This window comes from Lacerta agilis, chromosome 1 (genome assembly GCF_009819535.1).
Source record: "Lacerta agilis isolate rLacAgi1 chromosome 1, rLacAgi1.pri, whole genome shotgun sequence".
Taxonomy (NCBI): domain Eukaryota; kingdom Metazoa; phylum Chordata; class Lepidosauria; order Squamata; family Lacertidae; genus Lacerta; species Lacerta agilis.
In genome coordinates, this window is record NC_046312.1 from 97,684,708 (window position 1) to 97,704,803 (window position 20,096).

The 20,096-nt window shown below is 38.8% G+C and overlaps 1 protein-coding gene across 2 annotated transcripts in view; it reads left to right on the forward strand.

Moving 5' to 3' along the window:
* The window catches only part of ARHGAP15 (Rho GTPase activating protein 15), a 365,517-nt gene that overhangs the window by 171,301 nt on the left and 174,120 nt on the right, over positions 1-20,096 (forward strand). For both annotated transcript variants that reach the window (XM_033164256.1, XM_033164265.1), the window contains 2 exons: positions 11,674-11,772; positions 14,884-15,010. In XM_033164256.1, coding sequence (XP_033020147.1) covers positions 11,674-11,772; positions 14,884-15,010 — 226 coding nt within the window. The remainder of the gene's footprint in view (positions 1-11,673; positions 11,773-14,883; positions 15,011-20,096) is intronic.

The following is a 20,096-nucleotide window of genomic DNA, read 5'->3' on the forward strand; positions in this document are numbered from 1 at the left end:
GGTTGTGAATGTTTTTCGGAAGCAATCGTCTGACACAGCTTCGCTTGACTGCAGGAATCTCCTGCAGCCAATCTAAAGCTGCGCCTTGGTTTCCAAACGGTTCAGTAGTCGAACAGACTCTCGGCATGGATTAAAGTTTGAGAACAAGGTACCACTGTATATGGTAGAGGTAATAGAAGTTGTTGTCATAGGAGCCACTCCCTAGGGTCCAGGTCCTCTCAGCCCCCCCCCCCCATAAATTATTGAGGGACTTGGCACCCCAAAATTAATGGGCATTGCATTCAAATGGTGTGCATGTGTCGCAACATGTGGGACCTTCAACAAAAAGATGTTGCAGTGTGGAATCTACCTATTCAGTATTTCCAGCCAGGCAGTCAGCAGTCATTCTGTTTTTCAGATACGCATTCCATTCCCCTCCCCACCCAACATGGTATCTTGGTTCAGGTACCCATTCAACATTAAATGGCTACTCAGCATATATCGCAACTTACTGAGCTGTTTTGGGGTTATTTTACCATAATTAATCATTATAGTATTTATAACTCTACTCTTATCATGTGCACAACCCCAGATTGTGAGTCTTAGGAATTCCACCTCCCCTAATGATTTTCTACTGCTGCAAACCTTGCACATACTAAATTTAGAGATGGACAGATCAGTCTCTTTCCCAGTCCATGCCAAGTTTGCGTACATTCATTCATAGTTTGTTCTGTCCCATTTCCCACTTTAACTGATTTTTAAAAACAAAACAAAAATGCGGACAGATTTCTACTTAAATAATTTAACACTTATTAGGTACACACTTTATCTCAAAATATATTTAAGTAAGGATTTTCTCTCAGTACATTTATTTGTTTCAAATGCATTATTATTTGTTTACAACGCGTATTTGTTTCAAATGCATTATTTTTATGCATTTTGTTACATGCTCTGAGTTAAGAACTGTATCACAAAATTAGGATAAGTGCGAAATCCAAATAATATGTTCTGATCCTCATACTAGTCTGGTAGATGTTGGATCTGGTTAGTCCTGCATCAGAATTAAATTCCCCAGCAAAGCCCTACAATACCTCCCTCCCTCTTTGACGACAAAGCTGACATAACTCAGCACCAAAGTTTGCTATTTGAATAGATGATAATACAGGTGTCCTGGATAAAAGGCACTTCGCATGAAGAAATAAAATGTATGCAAGGCAAATAAGCTACTCACATATATTGCATTTCATATGGTGATTTATTGTCAGGTGGACGTTTCACACAACAATAGCCCTAGTTTTAGTAATATGTTGAGCAAGGCACAATCCTCCTGCCAGCTCTTTGGGGAACATGGGAACTCTGACCTGCATTTTCAGGTTATAGAACTTGAAGAGCAGTGACCTGGTATTTGGTTTCATTGGGCACTTATAAGGGCTGCATTTTGGGAATACAGTGGTACCATTGGGTTACAGACCACTTCAGGTTACAGACTCCCGCTAACCAGAAATAGTACCTCGGGTTAAGAACTTTGCTTCAGGATGAGAACAGAAATTGGGCAGTGGCGGTGCGGGCGGCAAAGGGATGCCCCATTAGCTAAAGTGGTGCTTCAGGTTAAGAACGATTTCAGGTTAAGAATGGACCTCCGGAACGAATTAAGTACGTAACCAGAGGTACCACTGTAGGTGGCTGACATGCCTGCCTTGTACCTATAATTCCACTTAGATAAAAGCTTTCTTCCATATTATCTTTGACACTTACACTGTTTCAATCCTGTTCTAGCTCTCTTTCCGGGCTGAGTGAAAGGATATGCTTGATAATTTCAATGTGGGCTCATGTCACGGTCATGCTGTTTTATTGTGAATCTCATGTAAATGTTAATTTCACCAGGTTATGTTTGCAGTGGAAAATCATTTACACATCTCTAGTCAAAAGCATGATTGATAAGGAGAGAATTGGCTTTTTTCAACTCTCCCCCCCCCCACACACACCGCCTACTGAGCATGTCTCCTGTATCAACAGGACCTCTTCAGTTTTATTGTGGGGTTTTTTGAAAAAAAAATGTCCAAATGCAATTATTCATAGTGGCAAAGAATAAGAAATTTCTGAATTCACATGCAGGTGAGATTGCAATGTGATCCTGTATAACACATTAAGAAGCAGTACAACTAGCAATTTCAAGTTAGGGATTTATTTATTTAGTGCATCCTAGAGCCCTATGCAGGTTAACTAAACATGTGAGAAGGGTAGAGGGAGGGGGTGCACTAGCTCCGCCTGCCATTCTCACTGTCCTCTACATGTTCAAGGGTAACTGACAGCAGAGAGGAAGCTTCCTGTCCTTGTGGTAGCTTTTTTTGCATTTTGGAACCCTGGAAAATTCCAAGCCAATAAAGTTTCATTTGAATTCAGACTGGTAATATGCATGGAACAAGACCATGAGCCTTAGTTCAGAGAGATTTTTGAACCCATTATGCCAGTGTCCCTCTGGACCAAGGGGATGCCCTCCTCTGGCACTGAGGCTACAGCTAAGAAGCCTGAATGGAGCACAGTCTCCTCTGCTCTGTGGTTGTCATTGGCTGCTGAAGCAGGCAATACCCTTTTAAATGATGAGGCTCCTCTCACAGAAGGCAGAGAGAGCTAGCAACTTAAACAGAGCTGCAGCTTTGTTGTTGTGTTGTTCAGTCGTTCAGTCGTGTCCGACTCTTCGTGACCCCATGGACCAGAGCACGCCAGGCATGCCTATCCTTCACTGCCTCTCTCGCAGTTTGGCCAACTCATGTTAGTAGCTTCGAGAACACTGTCCAACCATCTCATCCTCTGTCGTCCCCTTCTCCTTGTGCTCTCCATCTTTCCCAACATCAGGGTCTTTTCCAGGGGAGTCTTCTCTTTTCATGAGGTGGCCAAAGTACTGGAACCTCAACTTCAGGATCTGTCCTTCTAGTGGGCACTCAGGGCCGATTTCCTTCAGAATGGATAGGTTTGATCTTCTTGCAGTCCATGGGACTCTCAAGAGTCTCCTCCAGCACCATAATTCAAAAGCATCAATTCTTCGGCGATCAGCCTTCTTATGGTCCAGCTCTCACTTCCGTACATTACTACTGGGAAAACCATAGCTTTAACTATATGGACCTTTGTCGGCAAGGTGATGTCTTTGCTTTTTAAGATGCTGTCTAGGTTTGTCATTGCTTTTCCTCCCAAGAAGCAGGCATCTTCTAATTTCGTGACTGCTGTCACCATCTGCAGTGATCATGGAACCCAAGAAAGTGAAATCTGCAGCTTTACTTAAGTCTTAAGGCATAGTCTGAGGGTGAGTGCTGCTCTTCTAGAGGTGCCTTCCAAAATCCTTCCAAAGATTTCAGTTTGTCCTTGATCATGTAGAGCCCATTGCTCAAAACAGAACAAGTTATGGGTCTGGTTTGATGGTTTGTTTTGCTTTGGGCCCAGTTGCCAGAAATGGCCAAAGGAGTTACTTCCTCCGGGTGCATATTGTTAGCAGTACCCTCAGGTAAATAGATAGATGCCACCCTGAAGGTCTCCTCTGGGCTCCTCACCCAGATGATTCCCAACCCTTCCAGCTTCTCCCTGATACTAGTTTTTCTTTTCTTTTGAGATTGGCAATTGAATTAGTGTTACAATTAAGACTAAACAGACCTCCTACTCTTGTTCTTACCTGGATCCAATGTTAACTTAGCTGGAGGATGTTCAAGCTGCTGTTCTTATTTTAGACATATTTCTCTATAGAACATGTAATTATTTAGAAAGTTATTGTTTTAGTATAGAAGAAACCCACTTGAAACCTGTGCAAATAACTTGTGCAGTTCTAAACTTAACAGGTGTTCTTCTTAGTGCAAGTCAAAACAAGGCAATTCCTAAATGTTGATAAATGTTTGTTGTCCTCGCCAAAATGCATAATAATAATAATAATAATAATAATAATAATGGTGGTTCTCTCTCTGATCTTCTGAGTACAGTGGTACCTGGGTTACATACGCTTCAGGTTACATACACTTCAGGTTACAACTCCGCTAACCCAGAAATAATGCTTCAGGTTAAGAACTTTGCTTCAGGATAAGAACAGAAATGTGCTCTGGCGGCACAGCGGCAGCGGGAGGTCCCATTAGCTAAAGTGGTGCTTCAGGTTAAGACAGTTTCAGGTTAAGAACAGACCTCCGGAACAAATTAAGTCCTTCCAGCAATTCTGCAGCCAAGCTAGTCCCAGGACCTCCATACACACTGCCCACCCATCAGTTTTTACTTCATCCCTGGAGGTGTACTCCATTGTCTCTCAAGACAGGCAGATGCCAATGGACATATAATACCAAGCCAGTAGTACCTTCAATTACCTGTAGGGCCGTCAGATGGGTGGGGTACAAGTAATAAGTGAGGGCCGTGGGGAACTGGGGCAGGGAGGAGTCCTCACTTGCACAACCACCAGCGATACTAACAGCCTCATGAATATCTAAGTGAAGAAAATGTACAAAAATGCATCCCATTAGGGAAAGTGCATACAAAAGTGTATATTATAAAGGGCTGGTGAATTTTCATGAGAAGTTTAATAATAATAATAATAATAATTGCAAACTGATGTGAAACTGTGGCAAACTGAACAATGAGAAAGTGAGAATCTGAAATTGTTAAATTCGTTAAGCATAAGAGTTTTGGGTTTCCTTGTCTCTTGCGCTAGTATGAGCACAGCAGGAAATACTCTTAAACATATGAGCTGGGAATAGTGGCAGTCCTGAAACTTTGTGATTTTCTCATGAATCCGAAGTTCCACTTTGGAGGAAATTATTATGCCATACAAGTCAGTGTTATAGGAGCACTCCGGACAAAAATTTGAGTATCAAAGGTTCAACTCAATTTCAGTTAAATAAATGCTCTTCTTTTTGAATTTGACCCCAGTCCTTGCAGTGTTAAACTCACTTGAGATCTACTGGTGAATTTAGTTCAAACATTTGTTTTCTTTCCATTAAATAACAAACTGCTTTGATAGGCAGGTTGATTTGATATGATGGCACTGCCGAGATTTCCAGCAATTTTACATTCAGATCAATCATGCTAAAGATGACGACGGAAACATGCACTATAAATACCTGCATATAATACCATCCCATTATTATTTTTAATAGTAGGGAAAGTTGCAGCAATGCAGGCAATATTTGTTGGGTGTTTTATATAGTAATATTTATTCTGTTCAACTAATTTTACAGAGTTGGAAAAAGCAGGTAATTATAACCTAAGGTCAACATCTTTAGATATGTATAACATTTTCTGTTCCTTAAAACAAATATTCCCCATGAAAATATAAAACCTTTTTTTCTGACTTGCAAAGTTTTTGCAGTCTATCATTTAAATTACTAAATAAAGGAGCCTTAGTACTCCCAAAAGCTGAGAATATAACACCCTCCATGCATATTAGCTTGATCTTCTTGACAGACCAGAAAAGTGTTTGTGTGTGCCAATTAAAACAAAAATGGATCCCTAGTGGTTTGTTCCTCACACAACTTCTGAAGACTGCTATCATTGTTTGCTGGGGTAACCCTGGATAGGGCTGCTATCCAAAGTAAACAACTTTTCAAAACTTTCTTGACAGATGGGGTTACAAATGCATTTTAATAAGAGAGTTGCCAAAGCAACATTTTTTTAATTTTATTTTTACAATGAGCATATATTTACTTAACATCTAGCAACATTGGGGGATACAAGGCAGATACATTCTCACAAAATGTTTTAACTAGCAGGGTTTCCCCCCTCTTTCTTGGAAGTCTAGTTAGGAAGTTTTTATTCAAACTGATACTTTAGCCTCTCTCTCTCTTTTTTAAGAAAAAGTCAGCTAGCCAGGACTTGTCAGAAGGAATATTGAAAGTTACCAATGTAAGACTATCATCTGAGACAGACTTTCTGCCTGATAATGTCTTTCTTTCTTTCTTTCTTTCTTTCTTTCTTTCTTTCTTTCTTTCTTTCTTCCTTCCTTTCTTTCGTCTGTACATAAACACCTTTGAGTACTCTTCAGTATTTAACACTCTTCATCTGGTACAAAATATCATATTATGAAATGGAGTGGGGGACTGCAGTTGGAATGGGACTTTCTTTATTGATTTATTTACATGTGCCAAACATTAGACTTAACCATATTATAGTGAAACATAAACATATATATTTTTAATACAAGGTTCCCTCCACCTCAGCTTCATTTATTCAACCTAAACTTTGTCAAAAACAACAACAACAGGGTTATCAGGAGTGGGAAGAATATATATTATTTCCAATGGTACACTTGCTTTTGACATGTTTTTAAAACTGAAAAAATCCCTATCTTTATTTTAATTTAATTCAAATGTAATTCAAACAAAATTAATTAAATGACTAAGGAGGCTCAAAACCAATTAATTAAATGGCTATGTGTCTTGAAACTTTATTTTAATTAGACCTTGTTTCTATTCACCAAGGGTGTGGTAGACACATCTTGCTGCAGCTGGTTTTGCATGTACTTATTTTTAACTGGTGGTCCATGTAACTATACCACATAAAATAAAATTAATTATTATTCTAGCCTCTTTAAAAAATAAAAAATGGGTTTATAATCAAAAGGAAGTTGTTGTGAAAATGGATGGCAGAAATGGAATCCAGGAGTGAAAACAAGACTGGAGGAATCAAATCACTAGATTGGCAACTGTTCTTTGAAAAAAAATACCGTAATGACAATTCAACATATTTACTTGGTACCATCTTGCCTTGACTGTGTCTATATCATGATTAGAAGTGGGATTTGCAAAATACATTAATCAGTAATGATGCATAATTCACCATCCAGAGGAACTTGACCTTCGTCAATCTATATCTATATCATCTATATCTATATCTATATCTCTATATCTATATCTCTATATCATCTGTATCTATATCTATGATGTTTGGTTCTTAAGGTTGCCAACAAAAGTTTGAAGGTATACAGGATTTTCTGTAAGAAAGCAGGGCTCCAGAACTAGTAGTTTCTCTCCTTTCCAGTTTGACACGCATGTATAAAATGTGCACTTCATTTGCATAATTCATTTGGATCACAGAACTTTAATTGCTTTGGAAATTTGGAGAGGTGTACACAGAAAGCCCATTTCTAAGAATGGACTGAAAGCCCATCAAAACATAAGGAGAGAAGAAGCCCTATAGGAGATAAAAGCAAACACACCATTGCAGTGAATATCAAATACTAGGCCAGGTTTTGGCACAAACTGTTTATCGAGGCTTGCGTGATGAGTACTGGTGACAGTCTCACCACTTCTCCACCCAAATTCATAAAAAGGGGATCGCTGAATACCAGTTGGTGGGTAGCAACTGCAAGTGTTGTTTCATTTGTGTCATGCCTGTGGGCTTCCTATAGGCCTTTTGGTTGACCACTGTAGGGAACAGGATGCTGAACTTTGATGCCTTTGGTCTGATCCAGCAGGGCTCTTCTTATATTCTTCTGAGCAGAGGAATAAAAGCTGGTCTGTGTCGTGGCTTGCTTTATCTTTTCTATTATTCTGGTTCTGATTCTCTTTCTCCCATATGAAACAGGAAAGGGAATGTGCAGAAATGTAATACTGGCAAGCACTTCACCGAAATCACTGTTGGGTGATTTCTTCTGGTTTGCCTTTGCTTCTCTCATAGCTGCATCATTCTTCTTTTATTCCTGGAAAAAATGAACTGAAGGGTTGTTGTTGTTGTTTTTTTTACTTTAATTAAAAGTTTGTTGGCATAGAAAGTGTTTATGAACTGAAAGTTGAAGAGGACAAGGAAAGCTAGCTGAGTGTGTGTGTGTGTATCATCGTTGGTCAACGTCAATATTGTGTGCTAGTTACAGGTGCTCCAATTCAAAATTTCTCCCCGCTGTCCCGCCATGCTTTCTCTGTTTGATTTGGAATGGGAGGAGGAGGATCTGGAGCCAGAAGTAATGCAGTTGGTGACATTGACAAGCGCACCAGTTCACATTGGACCTACTGCTGGGAATGCTTGAATCCAGTTTACAAATATGTGGCAGCTATTTCATTTCAGTTCAGTTCTTGGAATAGATATCACTGCCGACATTTCAAGAGCTTTTCAGGAAGCAAAGGCATAGTACAGAATCCAGCCCATTAATTTACATTTCTCCTCAAACTGACACAGTGAGTCAGTGACAAAGGCTGAAGGAGGACACACGAATCCTGACTCAGAACCACCTGCTTGAACTAATGCCTAAATTAAAGTATCAGGACTGCACAAATCCTTCATTCCTTTGAGCTAGCTACTACTGTGAGCACTGGCTCATAATGCCATTTTAAATAAGTTTTATCTTTTAGAGTGTGTGTCTTGAAAATGGAATGCACGCAAAAGGAATGGTTTTTTGTTTTTTTGAGATCTTAAATAAGAAAGCAACAGAAGCAAAACAGAGGGCAGCAGCTTTTCTGGAGACTTTCAGAAAAAAAATCCCTTTTGTATTTCTGTAGTCTTTTTTTTTTTCTTATCCATGGCTGATATGCTCAAAATTGCCTTCATGGGGAGACTGCTTGGTTGTTGTTGTTGTTACATTGTTTAGGACTGCAGTGGTAAATTGTTGAAGTCAAATCTGGCACCCACCCACTCTGAATTATATTCCCATTGGTCTTAAACAATGCTATTGTTAGAAATGCAAATATGGTTTAACAATTCCTTCCAAGAACTTTTTAATCAGCAATTCTAAGTAGGAAATATATAGAAGTGGGTTAGAAAACCTACAGTTTAATGCAATTCGCCAAACCAAAGTCTTTGGAAATGCTTTCCTCTGAATGTCTAGGACAGAGCAGAACAAAGTCAATTACTGACTGTAATTAAGAAGTGGATGCATATAAACTGTAGAGAGCAGTAGCAGTCTTCTTGAAAGTGTTTAGTAACTCTGAAGATTACAGAGAAAGAGACTTGAACTGTATCTCGAATAGCAAGTATTTGAATGAATTCACTTCTTCCTGTTCTATGATCTACTTTTGCTGATATATTCATACATCACCGATTATATATGATTATTACAAACAGCACATTAAGACGAAGACTCTTTCAAAATGAATGTTGCTTTGGTCTTGTTAGCACTGAAGTATCTCTTTTACATATCATAAGGGTACAAATGTTTATGCAATGCTGAAATACTTGTATTTTAATAAAGCACAAATTTACTCAACGGAAGAGTGAACTATGTTGCTTCCTTCTTAAGCCTTCAAAATAAAGTCACTCTAATTACGTGTGTTGCTTTTACTTTGAAAATATTGTTTCTTGTAATAATTTAAGTGGTGGTTTGTTTGTACTGGAAGAGATGCACTAGATTGGATTGACCATTGTGTTTAGTCTAATTCATGTCTCTCACCACACATTAATACATTTGTAGTGTCATATAAAACAGTTGAAACCTACCCAAAATTAAAATTTGTAAACTTGAAAAGTGTTAGTGATAGGTTCCATCAGTTAGTTACCTTTGTACTGTTGCTGTGACAGAAGTTGCTGCATCCTGTAAAATATATGTGCTTTATTTCTGAGCATCACAGTCCTATGAAGTATAATGGATATTCCTTACATGCATGCATCTCAGGTCTATATAATATAATGGATGTGTCTTATTTAGGTCAGCTTAGATTTTTTGTTCTTAGAAATATCTGTGAACACCTGCCATAGGCAACAGCTGTTTTAAGTTGTACACACAGCCTATTCTTTGGGAAGAGAACATAATCAAACAGGGCGGGATGACTAGTTTCTTGCCTAGAAATATTATGTGTGGAATTCCAACTATTCATTGTGTTGGGCTTCTCCCACACTTGAAAAACCATTTATTATTTCAAATATCCATATAGATGGATCCTATAGAAGTTTACTAAGAAATAAACCTCACTGTGTTGTAAGACATAATCCAGGTAAGTGTGCAAAAGATTGCAGCACTAGTCCCTTATTTACTAAGAGGCAGTGGAGAATCTGGAAAAAAATAATGACCAGGGGGAAGAAGTGCAACAGAATCGCCTCTCAGCTTTGGACTATTAACATCTTAAATGCTGCAATGATATGTCCCAGTTTAAGTTACAGTTATTACTTTCTCTTGAGCCATTAATTGGAACTTGCCCTCAAGCTGAGAAAGAGTTGAGAACAATCAGTAAAACTTTAGCAAGTGTTGGCACTGGGAGATGACATGAAGAGGAAAAAACAGATTCATAGTTGATTAAAATGAGCCAATTGAAATAAATAAATAAATAAATAAATAATAAAAAGTGTAAATATAAAGCATTACCTCAAAAGATGCTCCTAGGATCAACACATTTGGAATGAAGTAGTACCTGATTATAAGAGTTAGCTCATTGCACCTTACAATTCTCAGAGATGCCAGGAAAATGCCACCCCCAGATAAATGATCACCATCCTGGCCTCCGTGTCCAAATGTTTTATTATATGGATCAGCCCTGTCTGAACCCCACCCCTTCTCATCATCAATGCAGTAAATAAACACACTGTGGTAAAGAGCAGAATCTTCTACTATGGGAAGGGCATTTTATGCAGAATGCCCATGTAACATGCCCTAAAGTCTTTATTGTGTATTCCACATTGTGTATTCCACATTCCAGTCATATGGGTATAGCCTGTACATATCTGACATTATGTCTGTTCATTTTAAAGAAGTAGTTCTAGTTCATCCTCTCAAAAGAGGAACTGGTTCATTTTACGAAACAAACTAGTTCAGCTCAAATTCATCCAAATGAACTTTTTATAAAAAGTTCATATAGTGGTTCAGCAGTGGAAACTGCTAGCACTTTTTCAAAGCTAAGCAGAGTTTGGTATGGTTTCAAATTGGAGGGATGACCACATATTGAGATTACTGCATACTGCAGTACAGGGGCTTGAACTAGATAACGTTGGGGTCTCTTCCAACTCTACAATTCTGTGATTTTATTAATCATACTTGTGGTTTTCTTAAAAAAAAAAAGACCAAATGATCATTCAGAATTTTACCAGCTGCAATGCTGAATTATGAAGTAAAACAGGGCCCATACACATGTCAACAGGTGAAGCCTTCCTTGTAATTTTATTCTGCTCATCCTGTTTTATTTGTGCCAGCCATAAAGCTGTTAAAGGCAAAATGCATTATTCACTTTGTTCCTGCATTTGTAGTTTTGCTTAGCAACAATGATTAAATGACTAAGCAACCTTAGCAACAGCAGGGCCTCCATCTCTGCCTAATAAGCCTTAGAAAGTTGGCTTTATGTTTTGCTTTCTAACCTTCTTTATACATTTCAATTAACTTACTTTAAAAAGAAAGAAAGCTAAGAACACAGGCTTCCTGCTGCAAGGGGAGGAGAATGTGAAGATGAGCTAGAAATCATTCAGAGTTTTACCACGTAATGAACTTAATCCACCTTTAGTTCACTCAGCAATTATCCAAATTAGTGATTTTTGAACTACTTTAGTGAACTTCATTAAACTGAACTAGTTAATTCCAAGCACTGAAAATCATCTACTTGGAAAGTTCACTTTCCAATGGGGATTATTTCAAGAGTAAGTACTGTAGGCTTCCTACATTCCTACATTCTGGATATCCTAACCGCCATAATTATAGAACCAGTGGCATTAAAAAATGGCAAGCTATTGAAACGTCTGTGTTTCTTAAATGAATTACATGAAAAGAAAAAGTGTGTCTCACATAGTTTGCTTACCTATGACTTTTCCATTGTCATTTAGATCACAACAGCATCCGGAAATGAGGTCCTTCTTCACTCAGATATTGACTTCATCATACTGGAGTGGTTCAATGCTATAAAAAATGTAATTGACAGATTGGTATGTATTTGTTTTGGCTATTGATAAAAGTATCATGGAACAATGCATGTGATTACATATCTAAGCAAGTTTTAAAGCAAGTGAACTTAATAATGTGAACCCCCCTCTTAATCACTATATAAATGTGTGTGTGAAGATCTATATGCATTTTTAATGCTATAAATAAATAAATATTCCAGATAAAATGTGTTGCTAGACTAAAATGCTGTTTGATTCTATCCTAAGACAGAATGGTGCATTTATTGCTGTGAAATAATGACAACACTGGTTTACTGTGGGTTGTAAAAGCACACAAGCGCTTAATAACTAATGAAATTTTACATTTTCTATTTATGCTATCTACAGTATATAATCTTTCATATGACTATTAATACATATGAGTCTTTTATGCATTTTCATATTATTTATTTGCCAGAATGGCGCTAGAAAATATTCTGATGTATCTGATGTTACTTCTCTCTTTGTCATTGGTATTTTAGGACTGTATTTTCTGACAACCATTTTAATTGCCTCTCCCTCCCAATTTCTATTTATGCCACCGCCACCCCTCATGTGCATTTGAACGTACTTAGTATAAATTTCACTTTTCAACTCTCCTAATTATGCTAGAACTATTTGTGCAGCATGTATCCTTTTTGCCCTTGTTCACTGCATTTTTCAATAGAACTTGTTGCGAGTGGTTTGGAGGCATTTTGGTGTCGAATCTACGCACCTCTTTTAAAGCCCTAATAGTGAGACAAACTAATAAGAATTGTAAAGCACCTTGAAAGTGAAAATGCCAAGGCAATCCTACGTGATGATATTATCTCAAAAGGCTTTAAATAAACTGTACTGCTGTGCCTATCAATAATTACATTAATCACAGGATTAGCCATCATGTATGTCTTTCTTTAAAAGAAAAAAAAAAATACATGCAAGGCAAGGGAAGTGATAGCCTATGGTACTGTAGGATGCAGTGAGGGAAGATTTAAGCCAGGGGTCAGCAAACTTTTTCAGCAGGGAGCCGGTCCACTGTCCCTCAGACCTTGTGGGGGGCCTGTCACAGGACAGTCAGAGGAAGGTTGGGAGCAGAGGGAGAAGGAGAAAGGAGCGAGACAGAGGCTGTGGAGAGCAGTAGAGAGGAACAAGAGGAGAGGGAGGAGAAAGGGTTAAGTGAAAACTGTCAGGTGGAGGAGGGAGCCCGGGATGTTGTGGAGGGTCAGCACTGCCTGTGGTCGAGTGGAAGGAGAGCCTGTCGTTCCATCAGCAGCGGAGAGACGTGAGCGGAAACGACGTGAGCAGCGAAAGAGGAGGAGTTTGCCCAAACTTCTCTGCTGGGGACGGTCCTGCAAGCGGGCAGTGCTGGCAACTGATAGTGAGGGGTCGGATGCTTGAGAAATGAGCTCTGTTTTGTAAATATGTATATAATAAATACTACGTTAAAGCAAGCAGCCTAGCAAGTGGATTTTCTCGTGAGAGGCCCTCACACGACCCTGAGCGGCCGGACTATATTTTTTTTTTTGGGGGGGAGAACAAATTCCTAGGCCCCACAAATAACCCAGAGATTTTAAATAAAAGGGCACATTCTACTCATGTAAAAACATGCTGATTCCTGGACCGTCTGCGGGCCAGATTTAGAAGGTGATTGGGCCGCATCCAGCCTCTGGGCCTTAGTTTGCCTACCCATGATTTAAGCCTTCCCTCCCTGACTGCAATCTGGAAAAAACAATTCTCTACCCTGCATGGCAGCTAGCTTTTCGGGGGGGGGGGCTCTCATTGCCTACAGTGAAAGGTGTTCTTTTTTCTAACGCTAATTGTTGTGCAGATGTTTTTTTTACCAAGAATGTGATTGGAGAATGTGATGGCAAGTGCACTTCTGCCCATGCCCGGTGTTTAATTGTTTAAAATGACCATTTTTATTGTCATTTCAAGCTATCTCACGGGGTTGTTGTAAGGAAACAATGGGTGTGCGAGAACTATATATATGCTTCCTTAAGCTGATTAGAATAAAGGAAGGGGGGAAATTAAATTACCCCCCCCCCAAAAAAAAATCTTTCTCACAATTATTGTTTACATGGACATTTGAGTAATGAAACCTCAATTCTGTACTCAACATATTTTTTAAACAAAAATTTAAACATATTTTTAAAGCAAAACAGAACCCATATTACTGTATAAATTAATTTATAGTTCTATCCTATAATGCTTACTTGGATGTAAGTTGTGCTGTGTTCTGTGGACTTATTACCCAGTAAACGATTCCTGGATTATAGTCTTGCTTCTAGAACAGGAGTGGGGAACCTTTTTAACCTGGTGGGCTAGATCTTTATTGCCCAACTTACCTACCTGTCAATCATTTGATATCATGATGATGCCAAAAGTTAATTAAAGGAGTGCAGGGAGGAGTCTGCTTCTCCAACACATCTCCTGCAGGACAGAAGGCCTTTGATGCAGTAGAACAAGGTTTCCCAAACTTGGGTCTCTAGCTGTTTTTGGACTAAATTTCCCACCATCCCTGACCACTGGTCCTGCTAGCTAGGGATAAAGGGAGTTGTAGTCCAAAAACAGCTGGAGACCCAAGTTTGGGAAACACTGCAGTAGGAGAACTGGCAGATGTCTTTGCTATAACAACACTTCCCACATTCTGGATCAACCTTCTGCAACAATCCCCCCAAGTGTGAAAATTGACATTGGTTATTTCAGAGAGAAGGGGGAATCAGCAAAAATTAACTCCCCCCCCTCCACCAGTGAAAGCATACCCTAAACAGACCTTTACTCAGAGGATACTCCCACTAGCAGGAATGAACTCAGGGTCCAACCCACAGACAGGGGAGAAAAATCTTCTCATAGTTTGGTATTTTCAAATAAAAGTGCCCAACTTTTATATAGCAGTCCCAATGTATTTTCATTTCTAATTTTTATTTGCAGAATCAAAACCTACTTATAAGTACCACAATTTTAGCAGCATTGTGCCGAACAGATCTTGTACCGTACTTCTCAAAACTTTTAATATTTATTTTGTCAACATAGGATGAACGTATTTTAGTTTTCTTTGTCTCTGTTTCCATTCAGTCAGACATTTTAAATCAAGCATATTGTTCCATATATTTCTTTATCATTTTTCTCTTCTAGCCCAAAGAGAAGACTAACAAGTCAAGGAAAAATGAGTTCAAGCTTGCAAGATCCTCTAGTTCCGAATTGTTGAGCAGCTTTGAGGCTGAATCTAAGGAGCCAAAGGCAGAAAACAGAAGGTCTTTGAGTAAGTCCCTCTTATGTATATTTAAAGAAATATTACATCATAGCATGCTTATTGTAATGCAATTCAGGCAGCTATCTGAGTTATTTGGAGGACATCCAAAACATTTGTGCAAGAAGACAATTGGATCAACGAGAGTACTTTTTCATATAGTGCATTAGCATGGAACTATGAGAGAACTTAAAACTGGTTTAGATGATATATCGGCTGGCCTCTGCAAATAACTCTTTATGCAAGAGGTCTACAGGCCTGAACAGTGTAATGGCAAGGGGCATGATTTTCATGACCATGTGACTTCCCCTGCATGAATAGAAAAATCAGAAGCACATTTCTTTCACAACATTAAGCTGACTGAACCACCTCATAGAGAATGTGAAAAGCAAAGAGTTTTAGATAACCGAAGTGGAAGTGGTTGGGCCAACACAATTCCTATTACGGTATTCAAATATTATACACATTTAGCCAATGGCTCCTAATCTTAATTCTGTTCTCAGTAAGGAACAATATGATCATGGGATGAAGTCCAAATACTTGGAAGTCCAAATACGTGGGAAAAACTGTGTGTTGAGCTGAAGGATGAAATTCCTATAACCAGTTGTATTAAAAAATTAAGGCTTGCCCTTCAAATGGGCATAGGATGGCTGTAGAGCCTTCAATGGGAGGAGGAAACTGCAGGAAATTGGGTGAAAACTTCTTTTGTTTCCACAAGTCTGAATCCCTACCAAGGTTTCTGGTCAAGACAGATTATTTCACTTACATCTTCTTTCATGCATTTCAATGTTACTATCCAAGGTTCTTCCCTTGATTCCAGGCACTGCAATGGCCATCTTCAACTTCCTTCCTTCCTTCCCTCCTTCCTTCCTTCCTTCCTTCCTTCCTTCCTATATTTATTTATTGTATCACTGTGGACAGGTAGCCTTACTGCCGAAGGGGTTTGCGTGAAAGAATAATAATCTTTTAAAGTTGAAATGTGGGGTGGCATGCAATGGAGCTAACTTAAGCTCAGAAAAAGGTATAACATATTGGAATGGCAGAAGTCCATGGAGGAGGGTAGCCTTCATGTGTTCAATGAAACTTTTATTCTTTAAAAAAATTAAAATAAAATAAAACAGTATGCAAAGTCTTAAGCCAGGGCTTGAATGCAAGATTGAGTGGGTGCCTGGTTTCTACACAATGCTTTTAAAAAAACAACTCCTCAAAACTAAAACAGCACATTCAGTAGTTCACAAAATGTTGCTGGTATATAGATGTTAACCAGCTTGTTATATATCTTGTTAACCAGAGAGGACATGGTGACTTTTCACTAAGTGATCCTGTCACTTGCACAACCAAAGTCCAAACAGCTCTCATTGTGTTGGTTATCACACACTGCTTGGGGGATTCTAAGAGACATCTAGCAGTCTATTGTGGGATGCTGGACTAGGTGAACCCTTGGCCTGATTGAGCAAAATTCTTCTTAAGTTTTTAAAGCACACGGCATTCAATCTCTGTGAATTTATTAACAGTAGTAGTAGTAGTAGTAGTAGTAGTAGCAGTAGTAGCAGCAGCAGCAGAAGCTCAATATTGTGCAGAAACGTTTGAAATCATGACAGCAGGTAGGTGATCTTTTAAAAAATAAAATAAAAATTGGTCTGTGTAAACTCTTGTGTGTTAGGAAACCCTCGTTTATTTCCTGGAGTGGCAGATCTGAAGGTTCAGTAGGGACTCCATTAGGGAGCAGATACTCTCAAGGAACACCACAATGCAGAATTGCTGGTTTAGTTAAGTGCAGTTCCATAAGAAACTTAAGACCCCCTGATGGGTTGACCAAAGGTCCATCTAGCCCAGCATTCTGTTTCCAGCACTGTGGAGTCAAATGCCACTGTTGAGCTCATAATTGCAAGCAGGATATGAATATAACAGCCTTCCCGAGTTGTTTGCGCCTGGCTTTCAGGTGTTATATAACTGGTACATGTAGGTCCCAGTTAGCTATACCTGAGATGATAAGTAGTTTGGATATAAATACCCAAATAAACAGATTTAATTCCCAGCAAAAAGGCATCAGTGTACTCAATGTCCCAAAATTATACATCTATGTAGAAATAATATTGAATATATTTATTACTTTAGCAAGCACATCTTTTTCCAGTATGTACATATTGGAATGTAAATCTTAGCTTTGGTAGAACTCCTTATATTGTTGCTTTATTCAACCCTAGTTAAAAATGGCTCATGGTGAACAGACACAATCCAAGGGCCTCTACCTCTTTGCCATTGTTTTGGGCAAAACGCCAGTAAGCTGTCTCACCATTTGTTGTTGTCTTTTATGCTTCTTGGCATCATAAATCTAACATCTCTTCAGTAATGATTTAGAAGACAGATCAAGTTCCCACCAATGATATAAAGTTAGCATACAACCCAGCACTTGAACTACAAAAAGTTCTGAGGGTCCCCTGTCGTGCTTTAACTTTGTGTTTAGAAGTAGAAACAATCCAACGTGAAATCCGGCTGATTTAAGCTTTGTGTGTGTTTAAATAGTATAGACTGAGTTGCCTTACAAATATGTATTTGGAATTTTCTTCCAGCCCCTTGAGACTCAGTAATTATGTGGAATTAGAAAAATGTTAGCATGTGCTTACTTATTCGTAGTCAAAGCACAAACTGTATTGTCAGTTTTCTGCCTTTGGCTTTCTATGCCCTTAATGTTCACACCAGTATCGTCGCCAGAATTATCGGCAGCCAGAGCCAAAATTGCTTTAAAAAGGCATGAGAACTGGTAATGACATGTTGTTAGCAGTTAACAGGTGGTCGTTCCATTGTCCAGTTTGACTGCGGAGCACAAAGACGGTATGTGCAGTATTTGCAATGAGGGCATTGCAAAAGGTGTTTTAAAAATTGAAATGCATTTCTGTGGTGTTCATGTTATTTGCTCTTCTCTGCAAACTAAAGAAATATATACATTTAAATAATAATAATTATTATTATGAGTAGTGTCCAAGTTATACCCAGAGGAGATCCACTCAAATCAATGGGCTACAATTTTAATGGGCCTACTCTGATGTATATCACCTAATTATTATTGTTTACATTTAAACTGAAACAAACCATGGAACTGAAATAATTAGTAAGGAAGATTCTCATTTAAGGTAGGAAATATGCTTTGCACAACTCAAACCACTTTTGGAGTTACCGGTAATTCTTTTCAATGTTATGGTCCTGGTATAGCAAACTACTGTGATATAGACTTTTCGTTGATGGCTGTCAAAGGATGTAGTATATTTCAGCACAGTCTACAATTCAGCAATCTTCAAACTACAAGAGCATTGAGGTTTGCATTATCTGCCGCAGATCAGTTCACATCCCGTGAGCATGAAGCCTTACATTGCCCCGGTAAATATAAATTGCAGATCCTTGCAGTTTTCTGGATCACTGCCACATTTTGTATTTTTCTATGCTACACCTCTTCTTCATCAGGCATGATGCTGCATAATGCTAGGGAATGAAGAGGAAAATTTAAAAAGTACCAAAAATGGGCTGATGTTATAGCCATAAAGTCAGCTGATAGTAGACAAGGTTCCATGTTGGTGATAGAGACTCTATCTACTCCAGGAGTCTGAATGTTTCATTTGGGGCAGATCTGGGTAACAAGTCAGACTTTCTCAGATGTGAGGAGCAACCATTCCTTCTTCATCCTCCAGTCCTAGATGTGCAACCTGATAACTCTTATCTCTCCTTCTCATTACTGTTCCTTGTATATCCATAAGTAAAACAGCTAGATGCATTATTTTTTTAAGTGCTAGGAAGGAGCTATGTCCTCACAGATGACATACCCATTCCATTGCTGGTTGCTTCTTTCAGGCCATGTCAGGATTCATAATGTTGCACGGATGCTGCTTGATTCTTAGACTCTTTCAAGAGAAGGTACCATGGACTCTTATGTTTCCTGCCCTCAGTCTTCTCAGCATTGCTTAACTGTGGACTGGAAACAGTGTTGTCCCTTGACGTTGGTGCAGGGCTAGTGCAGGGAGTGCCTGCTGAGGGGTGGGACTCCTGCTGTTGCATATACCCCCAGCTGAATGTGGACATCTCTGTTTTAGTGTACTCCCCCCCCCCCAATATGGGGGCAAGTCAGTGCCCTTGAATGATAGTCTTATTTCACCTGGTTCTCCTGATCCAGCAGTAGCACACTTAAAGTTTGAAGCAATCATACCCATCACAAATGTTCATCTGGTGCTTCTTCATAAAAGTTACTACAGCAACATGGAAGGGGTCTCCTCTACAGATGCTCCTATGATGCCACAGAAGACATCTCATTATACATTCTCTCCCCATGCAAGATGATTGGCCCTGTAACACTCACTGCACCAGTCATCTGTTGGGCAGGTGTAGACACACAGATTCATGCAGCCCCTTGCTATGCATAAGGGTCTCTGAATCAAGACCATAATGTTATGGTGCTGCCTATCTCCTCAATCTGGAAAATGGTGGCAATTTAGATTGTATTGGTATCTTATAAATTAAGGGATCCACTTCCTCATTCCCCCAGCTTGATTATTTCTCTATCATTTATTATTTGATGCAATCACTAATAATTACAGCAGGATAATAGCACTCGCCAGTATTCTTTTCATTGCAGTTTTTGATAATATTAGTTTGAATATAATAATATTTTTGAATAGCATCCATTTAAACGTTTGGCAGAGAAAACTCATATTTGTTCACTTAATTCGCTTTTATTGAACCATCTAAATTTTAAGACATAATAATGTTAGATATTAATCTTCTCTGGGTAAGATCATTACATTTTCCTTTACCTAATAGAATAGCAGGCTCATTACAGAACCATGTGAACTTAACACTAATCATTCTTTACCATTGGACTGTACTTAACATTTCATGAGTATGTGGGGTTGGCTATTACACCATGACATAAAAAGTTATTAGTCTTGTGCCCTCTTATTTGTTGGTCAGTGGTATTGATACATGGGTACAATCTTTATCAATATTGTACAGAGAAGGTGACAAAGGAAGTTGCCATTTTTGTGACAGTAGCTACCGGTATTTTGAATTTCCCAAAATTAAAAAAGGACCTCAGAACAGGACTTTGGGG